The 17560-nt window shown below is 46.5% G+C and overlaps 1 protein-coding gene across 1 annotated transcript in view; it reads right to left on the reverse strand.

Moving 5' to 3' along the window:
• CAMTA1 (calmodulin binding transcription activator 1) overlaps window positions 1-17560 on the reverse strand; it is an 890421-nt gene that overhangs the window by 10068 nt on the left and 862793 nt on the right. Inside the window, exons 14-20 of the mRNA XM_015409145.1 lie at window positions 16944-17259; window positions 15082-15596; window positions 13503-13690; window positions 12024-12270; window positions 11100-11171; window positions 6925-7118; window positions 4288-4362 (exon numbers count right to left, since the gene is read on the reverse strand). Coding sequence (XP_015264631.1) covers window positions 4288-4362; window positions 6925-7118; window positions 11100-11171; window positions 12024-12270; window positions 13503-13690; window positions 15082-15596; window positions 16944-17259 — 1607 coding nt within the window. The remainder of the gene's footprint in view (window positions 1-4287; window positions 4363-6924; window positions 7119-11099; window positions 11172-12023; window positions 12271-13502; window positions 13691-15081; window positions 15597-16943; window positions 17260-17560) is intronic.

Below are 17560 nucleotides of genomic sequence, written 5' to 3' on the forward strand. Positions count from 1 at the left end.
GTGTAGGAAAAATGTGATCCTTTATGGCCCCAGTTAGAAACTGAGTTAAGTAACTACAAACAGTGGTCAAAATCTGAAGTCTCTGTTGCCCCGCTTCAACAAAACTGTTAGCCTCACAAGGGACCTCCAAGTTCCAATTAAGCATGTATATGTTTTTATTTCACCCTTCCTCCATTTAGGATGGCATACATGGCTTTCTCCATACCCCACTTTGTCCTCACAACAACCCTGTGAGGTAGGCCAGGCTGAGAGAGAATAACTAAATCAAGGTCAACTGGTGTGCTTCATAGCTAGGTGGGAATTTTAATCCATAGTGCCCAGGTCCTAGTCCAACAACATAATCACTATACAACTTAATGCAGGAGACAGTCCCAAATGGCCATGTTCTGCTTTTCCAAAAGATGCCCTCCCATTTTCTCTTTCCCTTCTCTTTCCCAACATGCTCCAGTGGACTCTTGAGTTCTTTTGTGCAAAGATAAAGTAATACATTACATGTTGGGGGCTGCAAGGTACTGTGGGGAAGATAAGTAATTGGAACCCCCCCCCCCAATTTCCTGTTCTAGGGTAGCATGTGCTGTTAGGAGTTCAAGACAAATATTTCATTTTCTCTCTCTTTTTTTTTTAAATGAGGCTTAATGACCCTCAACAATGTACATTTTAGAGGGCAATGAATGATCATGCTCAGTCTTTATCAGGGTATTTGGGAGGGGGGTGTCTCACATTTCCTGCTTATCCGGAAATTCTACACTGTGTGGTAACCCATACCTTGCTTGTAGGTGGCCTCGTTCTGCTGCCCTACAGATAGTTGCACATAAGCAGCAGGGCTGCTATTATGCACGCGCGCTGATGATGATTTAGTGTCTAAAACACACAGGATCCTAGGGGACATCAGCCATTAAATCTAAGGGTCACCCAAAATGGCAAAGGTGCAACCCAGCAGTAAACTGGCTTTATACTAAATTAAGAACGGAAACAAAATACAATCTTCACAAAGCAGGGGGCTGCCCTGAGCCTGAAAGGCCACCCCTTCTCTTTGCCCACACTATCGGTTGTCCTTACTATGATTTGTTTCTTCTTCTACTGTGCATATGCGTGTGGAGGAAGGGAGAATGGAGTAAAACGCCAAAGATCTGGTACAGAGACATCAGTGGCGCCCTGTAAGCTACAAAGTCCACAAACATGTAGATCTTGGACTTCCAAAAAGCTTCTGGTCAAAGCCCCTCACAAGGGTTCCTGAGTAACCTTAGCAGTTATAGAAAGAGATGATGGGTTTGCTTGTAGATCAATAACTAGTTAAAAGAGCAGGAATCAGAGGGTGGGAAAAAGTGTCCGCTTTCACCTTCCAATTCTACCAAAGCCTGTTCAGAGGCTGCTGACACAGAACAGAGCTGAGATGCTTGCCTTTCTGACCTGCCTCTTACAAATACCTGGTTGACCTCTGCTGAAAACAGAATGCTGGACTAGATGGATCCCCTTTGCTCTGATCCAGCAGGGCTCTTTTTATGTTTCCCACACAGTAACCAGGATGAGAAACTGCACCCCTTCCCTCTCCCCTTCCCCCTTTTGGAAGGAATTTCTTGTCTGTCTTCTTAAAGCTAACCATGATTTCATATCTTGTGTACACCTAAGCAAGTCATGGTTGATGCAGATCAGGCTCCTTTGTAATCAGGGTTTGCAACCCACAGCTGCCTATCTCTGATTTACCAAGGAATCGTAGTATGTGCCTGGGTAGCTGACTTAATTGATTTAGATAACCACACAACTCATTTAAATTGTGATTTCAAATTTAAGTTTCCCATTTGGTAAATGTGTACATTACCTAAACAAATGTGCTTAGTGATAACAATTAAAACATATTAGCTTGCAGATGAACAGAGCTGTTATAATGCTTAAGAGCATCATCCAGTTTCCCCCCCCTCATGCAATCAGAATGGCTTTCACGCTACACTTGGCAAGTCGTGGGTTGTAAAAAGAGCCAGCACAGTGTCTGTACCCATGCCACAGAAACGTCATAAACCAACGTCAAAGAAACCACATACCCCTTCTACATGCACACAAACCAAGCCATCCTGATCAAAAAGGAGGGCTCATTCACTGGGATTTATAGTTCAAAAGTCGTTTTTATATATGGGAACGGATCTGATGCTAAAGTATTATGTTATTATGTTATAACTGTTGATGTATGTTGAAAACTTTGTTAGTGATTAACTGGCTGGCTTGTAATTCTGGATTCTCAGGACCTTTGCATACTGTTTTGCAGTTATTGTATATGTTATAAGTTATACTTGATCTTAGTAAACATTTTAAAAACAAAAGAAAAGAAAAGAATAGACAAGCGTGGGGCTGGGGGAGCACAACCACCATTTTATGTCCATGTTCAGCGCTGACCTTGGGGCAGCTGTGGTGCCCCCAAGTTCCAAAGAGTTTAGTGTTTGCAACCCTGAATAACTCTTACTGTCAGCACATGGCCAGAAACTGGTACTTCTCAGGGGATGGGATTAACAACTGAGAACAAACTCCTGATCCTCAGCCAGCTTCTGGACTCAGGAAGCTGGTGCAATGACAGCATTTTCCAAAATACCTGCCTAACAGGAAGCTGGCCTCTGCAATTACACTCAGCCCCCAAGGGCAACTTCATCGGTTTTCTTTCTGTGCAGTTTCTGATGACCCCAAGGGAGCCTCCAGTTGTATGTGGGAAAAGGGCTTGCAAGGCTCAGGCATGCTGAATCAGCACGCCAGCTACCTGCAAGGTATGGGAGGTCTGCATAGATCTAAGGGCTGTGGTCTCCTGTTCAGATTAGGGAGTGCCGCTAGCTCAGCATGAGCCAGCAACTCTAATGCTAAAATGCCAAGAAAGCTGAAGAGGAACCTTCCCTTCCCTAATTCTCCTGTTGAGCACTGCAGGGGATTTTAAGCCTTTGCCCCTTTTGTCATGCTATATCGTATCCATGCTCCATCGTCAGACTTCGACTTTCTTCTGCTGCAGCTTTCTCCATTGAGGCTTGGCACTCTCCTCAGAAATGTCTCACATTGTGCTTAATGAGGTGAGAGAATTCCAGCTTACATTTGTGAGTGTGGGTGTATGATGGGGCGGGAAAGCTGAGCATTTGTGAATGCTACCCCGTGTAAAATTCTCTCTTAATCACATTTTATGCCACCCTTCAAGGAGTAAAGTAAAGGTAAAGGCTCCCTTGCTCGAAAGCCAGTCGAATCCGACTCTAGGGTTGCGGTGCTCATCTCCGTTTCAAAACCGAAGAGCCAGCGCTGTCCGAAGACATTTCCGTGGTCATGTGGCCGGCATGACTAAACACCAAGGCGCACGGAACGCTGTTACCTTCCCATCGAAGTGGTACCTATTTATCTACTTGCAATTTCTTGCTTTCGAACTGCTAGGTTGGCAGGAGCTGGAACTAGAGACGGGAGCTCTCCCCGTCTTGCGGCACCCGGGTCTTGAACTGCTGCACTACTGACCTTCCACAGCCTGCAGTTCAGCGTCTTAACCACTTGAGCCACCGCTTATATGGGCCTTCCTTCCATATTTTACCTTTAAAACAATCCTGTGAGGTAGCTTAAGCTGAGAGAATTGATTAGGCCAAGGACACTTAGTGAGCTCCATGAAACATTGCAGCAAACTACAAAACGACCCAAAGCCTGTCTCTGGAGTTCTGGTCTGTTGTTTTGCTTGGGAGAAGTGAAATAAGATGTGTGGCTGAGTCTGAAAGCACATTCTCTATCCAGGAAACACACAAATATTTTTTATTTCCTGGAATGATCACTGGGGAAAAAATTCTGCCAAGTTTCTAGCATGTCACAGAAAAGCTGGGTGCAGGTACATACTGGCTAGTCTCCGTGCCATCTGAAAACAACTGTCCACGGGTACAGCTGATTGTTCAACAGCTGATAGCCCACATGAAGCACAAAAGAAGGTGGATCCAATGATCCACTTGAACCTAAAGCGTTATAATAAGGCAAGTTTTGAACTTAGGCTAACGCTGTGGGCAAATTGTGCGAAGGCTATGTTCTCTCTTGTCTGTTAAAGTCTGGTGCTGAAGGGCTTCCTAAGGCCAGTGCTCATGAGAAGGCAGCAAGTGATGTCCTTGCTCTGCCTGCTCCTACCAAAGCCAAAACCTGGCCATTGGTGTGCTGCGCCTGGGAATTTTGCTCCTTAGCCGAGCTCTTTGCAGCCACACCCAAATGACCCCTACTGCTTTCAGATTTCTAAGCGAAATCCATCACGAGGAGTTTCCCCAAGCACCATGGGAAGCTTGACTGGAGGCAATGCCTTACCTGTGGCGACAGCGTCGTAAAAACCGCATGATTTTGCGAGCAGCTTGGTCCTGCTTCTTGGTGAGCAAGCTGCTTCTATGGAAGGAAAAAGAGGAAAAGGAGAGTGTCAGGGTCACAGAGGCAGCAACAAGGGGACCCTTGAGGGTCTATCTAACAAAGATGTAAAATTCCTGGACATTTTAAAGCCACAAAAAAGCTGTTTTTTTGGGGGGGGGCAACTTTTGGGGAAAAATTTGAAATATATGCAACTAGGAATAAGGCCCATTGTGGAAATAAATACAATGAGATCTAGAAAGAGGCTCTGGGCGGGTGCCCCGGCCTTGGACACTCAGTGTCAATTTGCTGTGGTGACCTCAGCAGGGTATAATGACACCGAGTTCACCATTTTCTCCAGAGGAACTGATCTCTGCTACCTGAAGAATAGTTGTAATTTTGAGAGATCTCCAGCCCTCACCTGGAGATAGGCAACAATGGTTCCCCAGGAGGGAATGGCTGGTTTGGAGGGTGGAGTCTATGGTATTGTACCTGACTGAGGTCCCACCCCTCCTCAAACCCCACCCTCTCCAGGCTCCATCCCTCAAATATCCATGAAGTTTCCTACTTGGAGTTTGCAACCCTATCTCCTTCCCAGCCAACCATCAACCTACCTTGATCTGCCCCTTTGACTTCAGCTTTCCATCTCCTCCCCCCTCCCTCCTGGAGAGCAGTTGTAATTCTGAGTGATCTCCAGCCCCCACCTGGAGATTGGCAACAATGGTTCCCCAGGAGGGACTGGCTGGTTTGGAGGCTGGAGTCTATGGCGTTGTACCTGTCTGAGGTCCCACCCCTCCTGAAACCTCACCCTCTCCAGGCTCCATCCCTCAAATATCCAGGAATTTCCTACCTGGAGTTGGCAACCCTATCTCCTTCCCAGCCAATCAACCTACCTTTATTTTCCCCTCACTCTTCAGCTTTCCACCCCTCCCCACCTGCACCGTCTACCATGCTCTAAAGCCCTTACTGCTATGTCACATTGGCTGTCACACAGGGGCTATCTCAGCAGGATATAAGGACACAGAGTCCACCATTTTCTCCGGGGGAACTGATCTCTGCTTTCTGGAAAGCAGTTGTAATTCTGAGTGATCTTCAGCCCTCACCTGGAGATTGGCAGCAATGGTTTCCCCCAACAGGCACTAAGGGGAAATGTATTTTACCTCAGAATACATTTTACCTCAGAACAGCAACAGCAAACTGTTTAGAATGTTAGAGGCAAAGGCCAATGAGGCCACATATGCAAACGACCTCTGTGTTCCGAGGCAAAGGCCAATCAGGCCACATATGCAAATTACCTCTGTGTTCTGACTGGCTATGGGGGGGAGAGGAACAGCAAACTGTTTAGAATGTTGGAGGCAGGACTCAGGCAATGCAGCCTGTGGATAGGGAGACCCTCTGAGTGACAGATCAGGGAGCCAACTGATTTGAGAGTGTGTTGGAATGTTCAGGGGAGTCCATGACCAAAACAGAATTATATACAGAGGTCATTTCGGGGGGGAACGCAGTTCCCCCGGGTGAGGTACGGGGGGCGGGGCACATGACGAAGCCCCGCCCCCTGCTTCCGGCCGCCCCGCTTCCGGCCCTTATTCAAAGTGGAGCTGCAAGGCCGGCGGCAGCCGCCGGGACCGTTGGGGGCGGGGTGTGTGGCCTTATGACACACTTCCAGTGATGTCAGGGGGTGTGGCCTTATGACACACTTCCGGTGATGTCAGGGGGTGTGGCATATGCTAATGAGTTATGCTAATGAGTTCCCCTAGCTCTTTTTCTACGAAATGACCCCTGATTATATATAAGGAGAGATACTTTCTTATGAAGCCTAAATTTATTTTACTGCTTTTGCAACATAAAACACACAATTTATGTCTTAGTAAGCATACCAAATTGTGCTATTTGGTATCTTTATGGAATTCAGAAATATAAATGCCCTTGTTTTCTACAAACAAAATTGTGAACATGCCCAAAAAGTGGCAGAAAGAGAGAGCACACTGCAAACTGCTGCATTTTGTGCTACATGTATCGCGGGGAGGGCAGCCTAGAAATCGAATGATAAATAAAATAAAGTATCTTAGTTTTTGCTGTCTGGGATGTGTGTGAGGGGGAGAGGAAGATAAAAAAACATTTGTAGAAAATAAAACAGTGCATTATTTGGACAGAAACATATAGTCATAATAAGGAATAGCGTGGGGGTGGACTGAGGAAGCAAAATAGCCCAGGGAAAAGGGCCATGCCCAATGCTCCCTCTAAGCTGTGGAGTCCTGTGAGCAAAAATTCCACTTTGTGAGCTACTGGCATTAAAGTTGTGAGTGAGTGATTTGGCTGCTGCATCAATTAGTTTGCTCTGGAGCCATTCTTCCTGAGCTAAGACAAAAACGTGTGAGCCAGAGGCTAAAAAACTGTGAGCTAGCTCACACTAACTCAGCTTAGAGGGGATCACTGGCCATGTCCCCTCCCCTTGCAACCCCCCCATGGAGGAAGGACTGGGTGGCGGTAGCAGGCAACTTCGCAGGGTCAGAACTGCCCCACTACTTGCCTGGGGCTTGGGTGACCCTAGCAGAGGAAGGCACTGCCGCCAGCCATCTGCCCGGCTTCCCCTAGTGAACCCACCTGAGCTTTTGCTGCACGAGGGCAGCCGTCCTGCGACTTTGCCTCCTCTTGCCACATTCTTTGTAGCTGCGGTAGAACTGCTGGATCAGCACAGCGGCTCGCCGGCTCTGCTGGAATTTCTTCTGCTCATAATAGCTTCGGAATTTGCTCTGGATCAGGATGGCAGCTTGAATCATCTTCTTATAAAGTGCATACTGCAAGAGTAGACAGGGAGAGGGAGGCTGAAGTCCTCTGGAAGTTAGTGGGGTTCCCAAAGGCAAGACACAGAACTGCTATCTCAACCAGAGACCAAATGGTGCTTGCGGGGCTGGGTGGTGGTGGTTCTCATTGCAAGAATGGTGGAAGGAGTTATTCCTTTGGGGATCAGAAAAATAGGGGAAAGAGGGAAATGAAGCATTATTCCTCCCCTTTCCACTGCTTCCTCTTGTGCTTTGTCATCTTGGAAAATTCAGAGGGAGCTGATTCATATATGCATGTCCACCACTGGCACAGTTGAAGAGATAGGCAAGTTCTGCCTCAGGCTTTAGATCTAATGTAAGTCATTGCTTGATGTTCGGGTTCCCAAGTAATGAGCCTGGATGTGAGAATCAATTCATAGCTTCCCAAAGGTTAAACTGGTCAAGTTTGGAAATTGGAGGGGATAGGGCAGAGGGATATTTTTGCCAACTAAGTTAAAATATTAACCAAATTTCACTGTGATTGTTGAAGCGGATTCTGGTTGCTGGCAGAGAAGTGGTCTCGTTTAAGAATCTGAAGAGGCCTGTTTTAAAAATCTCTTAAGCATAAATACTTTACAAAACTATACTTGAATAATAAAATCCCACAAGAGGGACTTTACATGAAAACTGCATCATAAAAGAAGCCTGCAATGTGTGAAAACAACTGCCCAATCTGCAAATCTGTTAAACCAAAGGATCTGGGTGCTCTACAAATTACAGAACAGACTGAATGACACACAGCTTGGGGTGTGTTTAGGTGGTCCTTGGAAGGAGCAGGGGACTGTGCACACCGGGGACTAAGTGACCTTGTGAGTTCTGCCAAGAAGTTGGGAACAGACAGAGTGTGTTTATTTATTTATTTCACTGTATTTATACCCTGCCCTTCCCGTGAATGGGCTCAGGGCGGTGTTGTGTGTAAGATGCACCTCAAACGTCCCAATGGAAAGGGTGAGAAAATGTGAATAGAGAGGTGGAAGGGCCAAGAGTGGGAAAGACTGGGGATAAATCCCCAGAGCCCCAGTGCCCAGGAAAAGGAAATTAACAGTAGCTGGAGGGTGACAATGGCAGCACCCCAGGCTGACAGCAATCCCTGTCCCCCCTGGACCTAGGCCAGAGGACAATTTCCCTTTGTGGGACATAGTGACACAGTCTCCTCCTGGGCCCCACCATCTCCGTTCCAGTGAAGAGGCCAAAGCCCCAACTGGGAGTTTCACACTCTGTATCTACCCAGGAAATAAGGGTTGCCTTGCAGAAGCAACCAGTGGCTGATCTGTTCCTGCCACCTCCACAGTTGCCAATAGCCAGGAAGCTCATGAGGATGGCAAGATGCATCCCTCCCTTTCAGTGCCATGATCTAGTCCATCAACCAGGAACATGTCCAGAGGAATGACATGTCTGGTAGACTCTCCAAGGAGAGCTGATGTCTTTGACTGAGGCAAGGACACCCACACCACCCTTCAAAGCAACTTCTTTTCCCATTATAAAATGTGTAAGAGACAAAAAGGAGGGCAACGGTATATGTTGCATGCATTCCCCTTGGTTAAAACGAGAAACTGGGTCTTCACATGGGGAGTAGCTTAGTGGACTCAGAGGACATAAGAAGTTGCAACCCCTTTCTTTGGCCTTCCTTACCCAGTTCTATGAACCAATTAACCAGCTGGGAGTTCAGGCTGTAGTCAAAGTGAGTAGGGGGCTGGCTCCTTTGGGAATATCTAAGCCACTTGTCTGAATGGCCAGCTTTTGTTTTAAAAGAAAGCTTCTAGCTGTCGTACTAATGGAGACATAAAGAAAAACTGAGGCGCAGGATTCTACCCAACTGCTCAGTAAGAAGACAACTGGCTCCCACCATCTAGGCCAAGGCACTGGACTGAGTGGCAGGCACTCGGGGACGTTAAATAACATTTACAATTTAATTACATTAAACATAGTAGACCAGTTGTATTTTTGATGCCCCTCCTCAGAAAAACTCCTGGCTCCAAGCCTATGCGCCACAGACTAGTTTCCTGCCTACAGTACAGGCTTGCATTCATAACAAAGCAGTATTGCTGGCATGCACTGTCCAGTGCAGGATGCAATGGTCACGGGTTTTTTTTCTAGCAAAACAAGGATTTCCCTGGTTTGCAATGAATGTGAGAAGCTGGTGAGCTCAAATGGTGTGTATTGCATTCATTACCTTCAAGGCTATCCAAGTAAGCTTGGGAGGAGAAACAGAAAATACAAGATTAACGTTCAACTGAAGTGGTCATCAGCAAAGAGCGAGGGAAGGCTGGCTGCTCCCCTAGCAGGTCTCAGGTTGACTCTCAAGGGAATTTTCCGAGAGCAATCATACACTACGGATGGCCTGCTGAACTCAATGTTGCCAACAACTGCAACTTGCAGGTGGTGGTGGGGATTCCCTGCTGGGAACTGAACAGTTGGCAGCAGCCCTCGGACCTCAGTGCTCCACCTTCCAGTCTTTGAGAGGTTGGTGCTTCAAATGGCACAGAGACGTTCTGTCGCTGTGCCTAGAGAAGCTCCTTCTCCTGTGACTGAAAACTCAGCCTAAAACCTGGATTCCAGGCATAGGAAAAGGAATGCATATTGCACTGGACATATGGTCTGCTGGATTTGAAGTTGGCATACGTGGAAACAATCACCTCCATTGACTCACACTTCAGAGGAGTTCAGACCAAGCCCAGTTTTTACATTCATAATGACATTTGGCAAGCAACTGCTGTTCACTAAACAAGAAGCTCATAAGAATACCAGAGGCTCTCCCTTGTTACATGTAAACACAGAGCCCCTCAAGGCAATCTGTGTCCTCTGAGAAAGGCTTCCTTCTCCCCAGCCGTCCAGTTGCCAACTCAGATATGTATATATGAGTATGTGTCAGAGAGAGATGGGGTATAAACATTTGCTATACTGAAATCCTGGCTTTCAGCCCATCGGCAGTCCTTGCAGTGCCTCACAATTAAAGCCAAACGACAACAACATAACCTGTAGCAACAGATCTTGCAAATGAACCAGAGGCCCATGGTTTCCCATCCATTCCACGGGGTGGTCCTTTGGCAAAACTAGTTGCTGACTTGAGGCTAGGATACAAAGTATCACACAGGGCATTTCGGAGCTCCCTCCCTTTCTAAGCGAAGCTCCTATCATACAAGCTGCTACCAAAAACATAGGGGGCCTTGTGGAGTGGTCTCCAACAGAGCAATAGGAACAGCAGTTGGAAGAGGAAGCCAAGAGACTCTGGTGACTACATCCGAGCGTTCGTTCACACAGTGGTCTTGAGTAAATATGGAGTTACACCACAACATCTGTGATCCTGTCCAAGCACACCAAAGTACAGGAGTCTATAGGGTAACAACTCATCACATGGTAGAACTGTTCCCAAAGTGTACCATTTCAGACTGCAGGCGGAAGATGGCATGATGGAATGTTTCCTCCTCTGGAAAAAAAATCCTTATACCCAGAAATTTACCATGTCAGTGAGAAGGCTAGGCCAGAATCCTCCTCTTCGATGTCTAGTCACCCAGCAGTGCAATCCACTGCAGAGTTACTGCAGTCTAAACCCAATGAATTGACTTAGATTACAGTAACTACATAGGATTGCATTGCAAGAGTAGGGAATTGCCTTGTGTGGGGAAGGATTAAGTCACGTGATTGTGTCCTCTGCCTGCAGCTTAAAGTGGAGCCATCGAGGAACAGGTGTCTACTCTAGGCTGCTTTGGACATCCTACAGAAGAGCTGTGCTGCTTCTCCTCTTCTTCTGAGCTCACAGGAAGGGAGAGGACTCAGAAGCAGGAGAGGAGCATGAGCTCGGTTGCTGCAGCTCTCTGTTGAAACCAACCAACCAACCCAAAGAACCGACAGTTTAATTCCTTCAAGACTGAATGGAGTAAAGAACCAGAACTGCCACATGATCCTGACCCACAATGGCTACCCACCGTTTCCACAACACAGCAATCCTCAGCTCACCTGCTTGTATTTTCGGTAACAACGCTGAATGACAGCAGCGGCCACTTCCTGTTGTTCCCGGAGGGGCCGTCCCTGCAAGGGGGGGGAGAAATATATAATGGAGAGAATTGTAGACTGGTGTCAGCTATTGGGCAAATTAAAAATTAACAAATCTCTGGATCTGAAAGTTGTACATGTGCGTTCCTATGGAAGTAAAATGCGAAATTGCTGACCTTCTAACACAAATGTTGCTAAAATTGGTCTTCCTTCCCGAGACAAAACATAAGGCCAATTTTAAAAAGGGATCCAGGGGAGATAGAGAATATTATAGGACAGTTAATCTAACATTTTTTCCAGGTAGAATGACAGAAGCTGTTATTAAGGTTAGAATTATTAAGTGCATACAAGAAGTCATCCAACAGAGTTACAATCAGCATAGCTTCTCTAAAAGGGGAGTCCGGTCTCACAAACCTTTTCGAGTTTTTTTGAGATGATTACCAAGTATGGTAGATATAAAACTTGGACTTCCAAAAAGCTCCTGACAAAAACCCTCACTAAAGGCTCCCGAGTCATGAGATAAGAGGATGGGTCCCCTCACGAATTAGAAACTGGTTAAGAAGCAGGAAACAGAGCGTAGGAATAAATGGACAGCTCTTGCAATGTAGAGAACAGTGAGGTCCTAGAGGGAACTGTACCGGGACCAGTGCTATTTGATTTGTTCATAAATTATCTGGAATTGGGTGTGAGCAACAAAGTGGCCAAGTTTGGCAATGATTCCAAATTATTTACGATTGTGAAAATGAAAGCTCCTGAAGGGTCTTTCTAAACTGGACGAGTGGGTGATGAGGATGGCATCTGTGGTTCAATCTAAGTGTAAAATTATGAGCATTGGGACAAATATTCCTTACTTTACATATACACTGATGAGTTATTCTTGCTCCTGACCTTATATTTCCTGAAGACTGTCTGGACAAGTTTGGCAGCTTCGTAGAGTTCTCTCTGCTCGTGGTCGGAGAGGGTCAGCTGCGCAAACTCATTTTCAACTTTCTCACTGGTGGAGGCGCTTAGGAATTCCGACCAGTCAGTCGCTGAAGGGAGGCTGGGCTTTTCAAAAGCCATTTCATTGACTGGTGAGCTTGCAGGGCTCAGGCTGGTGTTGGAAGAAGGGGTCAGGGTTCCACTATACAGACTTCTGCAATGAGAACAATGATAGGGAAGTGTCAAAAGGATCGGCCACTTCATGTTCTGTGAGAGAACTGGCCAAAGACAGACATGGCCTTCTAAGAGCAATCAAGACAGGTGCTTCTCCCACAGTGAGAATCCAACATGTTACCAGCAATTGTAGCACTGAGTTGGCAAGATGCTTTATATACAGGTATTGATAAATTTTCATTTATAAATATATGCCAAGTTTCTTATGTATACTCATCTGTCAACTTTCCAAAATGATTCAGAAATATTTTAAGAACTGCAAAACTGTTGTGCTCTGTATGTCGGTGATGGCACAAGCACTAGCCAGTAGGTGCCCACTGTTGGGGAATTGGGGCTTCAACTGAGCCTCAGTCCCTTGCAAACTCATTTTGTATTAAATTCTATGGCTGAATCTTTGGTTCTTTCCCACAAAGCTTTGTGGTTAGCTGCTCCCAAGCAAGCACTGTCAAAGACAATGCACTCTGTCCTAAAAAGAATGGTTTACATTTTCAGAGACCAGGGTAACAGCCTAAACATCTAGATATGGGTGTGTGTCTCCATTGTTCCTCCTTGACACATATAGGTTGTCTGGAATATCCTGAACCAATGATAATATACAGATTGTCACTTGAAGATAGTTGGGGTTTCTTGCCCTCACAGAAATTTTTTTAACTACAGCCAAAGTTCATGCCTTACTGTGTGAAAGGGGCTGGGGTTTGTCAAGTATGTCAAATGGTCATCACAGAGCTGACTGATTGTTACATTAGGTCTTATGATGGAAAAGGGTTATCTGGGTTTACTTTTGTTCCTTGTTGTTCTGGCCAACCACCTTCCGTTACAGGTCGTGACAGAGCAACCAAGGATATCCTTTATAGAACTACAGTGCTCTATATTTAAGAACTGAATTAAAAATTATGAGTCGGTTTTGTATGCTGCATACCAGATTCTTATATGGTTGGAAGGTTTTACATTTTGGGTTTGAAGTTCAATAAATAAGAGGTTCTTTCTTGTCTCTCTTTCTTGATGCAGTTGGGATCCCTGCCAGTTTCTCTCCCTCCCCAATGAATACAGTGGGGATGGGAATCCATGAAAAGGTTCCTGCACTGCTAATTTCCCCTGCACCCACCACAGTATATATTAAACCCAACTAAAATCTGGAGAAGCATTTTTTCTCAGCCCTTGCCCCAGGAGAAACAGAAGCCCAATCTGTCCTGGTGGATGAACATCACAGACCTTATTTGAGCAGCACTTGGTAAATGGTCAACATCCGCAAGGTAACTGGCCAGCCAGCTCATTGAGGTGCTAATGGCAGCACTCTCCGTCCTCTCTACCAGTGGCGTCTCCATTGGCACAAAGTTTTCCCGCTTGATCCTCTCTGGTGTGGCTTCAATGATGTGCTCTGCTAGAGTCATCATGGTCACCTGCAAAGAAGGGAGACAGAAGTTAGGGGATGACTCTCTCTCCCCCACAAAAGGAATTCTACAGCCACTGCAGCATTCCTGACCGAGATCTGGCTCCCATCAAGGTGAGGCAAAGCCACAGGTGTCATGAGGCAAAGATGATTTGTCTCCAGCAAACAAGACCAATCTAGAAGCCTTTAGAGGTGTCACTGAGTAACACATGTCCACTCCGGCCTATATAAGGCCTCCTTGTTGTCGTTCCCTCCCTCCTTTGGACAGAGTTGAGTGGTGGTGCACAGGCTGAATCTTGTTTCCTCTTCAAGATCCACTGTGGCAAAACATCTTACGGGGAACTAGAACGCACTTGCTCAGTCCACCACAATTTTATGTGCCCATGTAAAGTGTAGGATTTTACTGAACTTAGAAATGTTTTCATTAAGTTATTTCTAATGAGAACCAATGTTCCCTCTAAGCTGTGGAGTTTTGTGAACAAAAATTCTACTTTGTCAGCTGCTGGCATTAAAGCTGTGAGCGAGCAATTTGGCTACTGCATAAATTAGGTTGCTCTGGAGCCCTCCTTCCTGAGCTAAGACAAAAATGTATGAGCTGGAGGCTAAAAAACTGTGAGCTAGCTCACACTAACTCAGCTTAGAGGGAACACTGAGGAGAACAGGTTGAAATTCTAATTAAAATTATACATAATTTCCCACCAAAGTGTAAAAAACCTGACTTGTGAGGGGTCCCCTCCCCCATCAAGATTAACACAGTTGGGGAGTCACTATTCTCTTGGAAATATGTGAAAGAGAAAACACTGTCTTCTATTAAAGTATAGTGAACAATTTATTAGCAGTGTTCATTGGGTGTACACTCTTAAGCCATATTTAGAAATCCTATCAAAATCCGTAAGACTTACTTCTGAGAAGGACTATACTAAAAGTTTCAGTGCTCATGGATCAGGCCTGGTGAGTATGGGGGGGGGGAGTTAAAATAGTTAACGCTTATTCTTTACTGAATTAACTAAATCAATAGCTGGAATTAACAGTTCTTTAAACTGGTAGAAAACTCTTCTTTGAACTAAGAGCAAAGCAGTCCTTCAGTTTTAAGAGAGATTAAAAAGCAGTGTTTTTCAACCACTATAAGTTCAGCTCAATTTGGCCCCAAAGTGCTGGTTGCCACACATACAGGCTCCTTCAAATTATTCCATGTGGCTAATCCCACCACATGGCGAGCTGTCTGTGTGCAGCATATAGACAAAAAGGTAAGATTCCAAAAATAAAACTAGAGGAAAAATTCCTTGATTTGTGCAGTTGAAACATCTTACAGGAAGCCATTTACAAAGCTTGACTCCCATGCACTGACGGAGACGGTGCATGTCACACTACCCCTACCCAGTTCCTGTCCCAGGCACTTACTTGCAGATCGTCCATGTGGTGCAAGCAGTCCTCGCTTTCTGAACTGTTCCGGAAGGAGAGCAGTTCAGCTTCTGCCATCTCCCGGTCCGCCATCATCAACATGTTCATCTGTTCCCGCTGACGCAACCGCTGGGCCCCCAAGTCCTTCCCTAGAACCAGCCCTTTAGGGCTGCCTGTCATCTGCACGGCAGAGACACCACCATAAGCTTCCTTTGGGTTCCATTTGATCCCTGCCTGCCCACTGGAACTGCGGTACCCGGCCACATCCGGGACAAGCTCCCGAGCATAGTCTCTCACCCCTTGCCTGGGGCCGATTGTCTCAGGGATGGATTGCTTAGCACTGGAACTTAGCTTCCGGGCACTCGGCTGCTCCAGGCTGAGTGCTGTGGAAAGAAGCTTCTCTTGCCGAGCAGAGAAATAGTCAGGGTTCAGTTTGTGTTTTTTGGGTGCTGGGTAATCCTTCTGACTCTCACTGCTGTAGTAACTGGAGGGCTCAGACCGAGGCCGTCTCAGCTCTGGAACCAAAGAGAACAGAAGTCAGGACTGAACTGTTTCCGTGATACATGACAAGCATTTATTCTGCAAAAGGAATAGGCCTGCATGAGCCAGTGCCTGTAATGTGCAGGCCCTGCCTGTGGAGACAGTATGCAAGAAATGGCAAGCACTGCCACCGGTGTGGGATTACCAGCCGTTTAGTGCAAGGTCAGTGCCTCTTGACACAGTGCACTCCCTGTGGGATCTTTGTCAGGGACTATTTACATGTTATTAAATCCACATGGTGGACACATGGACTACTGATGGATATGATCAAGTTCTGTGCTGGGAATGTAATTCCTGGCCACATGTGGGGCCAATCGGGATCAGGACTGTAGAACACAGAGAAAGAGGGCTTAAGCCTTCTCCCTCACTCCATTTTCCCAATGTGAAATGTCCCCAAGGAGCTGCTATTTGCCCTGTTGGGAGAAACTTACATGTAACCCTCATTATACATACATTTCTCTAATGGGACTAAGCAGCCCCACAGGCCATGTCAAATTGGCAAAATGGAGTGAGGGAGAAGACTTTAGCCCCTCCCTGATCCAAATGGGGCACATGAGTGCCTGGGAATGAATTTTCCTGCAAAGAAGTCTCAGACCATGACTGACCAAGTGCCTGCCATGTGGACTTGTAATGGGTGCATCAGCCCCCAGCATCATGAAGCTGCTTTATACTGAATGAGACCATCATGGTCAGTATTGTCTACTCAGATTGGCAGCAGCTGTCCTGCGTCTCAAGGAGAGGTCTTTCACATCCCCTACTGCCTGGTCCTTTTAACCAGCTACTTCTGCATGCCAAGCAGAGGCTCTTCCCCTAAACCACAGCCCCTACCCTCATGCATGCCTCAGGGAGAAAAGGGATGACAGGGCGGAAGCTAGTCCTGCCAATCCCAGCCGTCAAAAAATCTAGCTTGCACTTATCTGCATAACACATATCTGCTGCGATCTACTTCTTGGTCACACTGTGACACAACATCAGGATTATAAAAAACACACACACACAGGAGCCTTGTGGTAGCTTAGAGGACAGAAATCTGACAAAGAGAACAGGATCTGACAAAGTGGGCTATAACCCACAAAAGCTTATAATGGGGAAAAATGTTAGTAATTAAGATGCCACAAGATTCGTGTTGATTTTTGGTGCAGCAAACTATTGTTTCCCCCCTCCCCCCAATAACTCTTAGTTTGAGAACAGACCGTATGATACAGCCACAAATCCCTGTGGAGCAGGGAACAAAGGAAACAAAGACCTGTTCCCTGAATGTTTCTTTACGAGCTTAGTTTGGGGGGGGGGGGAATTGTCTCTGGCATTACTTTTAAAATTACCTGTATTGCAGTTGGAAATCACGGTGACTCCCCTGTGGGGCTCTTGAGCGGCAACAATCTCGCTGTGCCACTGTGTGATCCAGGTCTCACTGCTGGGCTCCTCGTTTGAAGGAGAGGGGATCCGGGGGTCTTGCTGGAGTTGGGCTTGCTCCTCCCGCTGCAGCTGCTCAAGGCACTCGGCCAGTTTCACGTGGCCCCGGGACCGGGCAATAGCCAGGGGCAACCTCCCAAGGGAGTCGGGGATAGAGATGGCACGGCGGTCCCACTTGTACAGGACCACAGCTGCGTCCATGTGGCCCAAGGCGCATGCCCACATCTGGAAGAAAGAGGATTGAGTAGGCAAGGGCCACCACTGTATCTTTCCAGGCCCTTTCTCTAAATGTTCAGTGTTCAGGCTTGACACATTTTGGAAGCATTACAAATCCTGTGAATGCAGATAGCAGACTAGACGGACACACACACACACACAGATGGCTCTGTCAGGCCAAGCACTGCACATAATTGAATGGATGGATGTAGTTATTTAATCTGTAGCCTGCTCCATCCCCACTACTCAGTGGCAGCAAACCAATGTTCAAAACCAATAACATCAATCTCATGCCATCCAATCTCTGGTC

Source organism: Gekko japonicus, unplaced genomic scaffold, assembly GCF_001447785.1.
Source record: "Gekko japonicus isolate JY-2015 unplaced genomic scaffold, Gekko_japonicus_V1.1 scaffold98, whole genome shotgun sequence".
NCBI lineage: Eukaryota > Metazoa > Chordata > Lepidosauria > Squamata > Gekkonidae > Gekko > Gekko japonicus.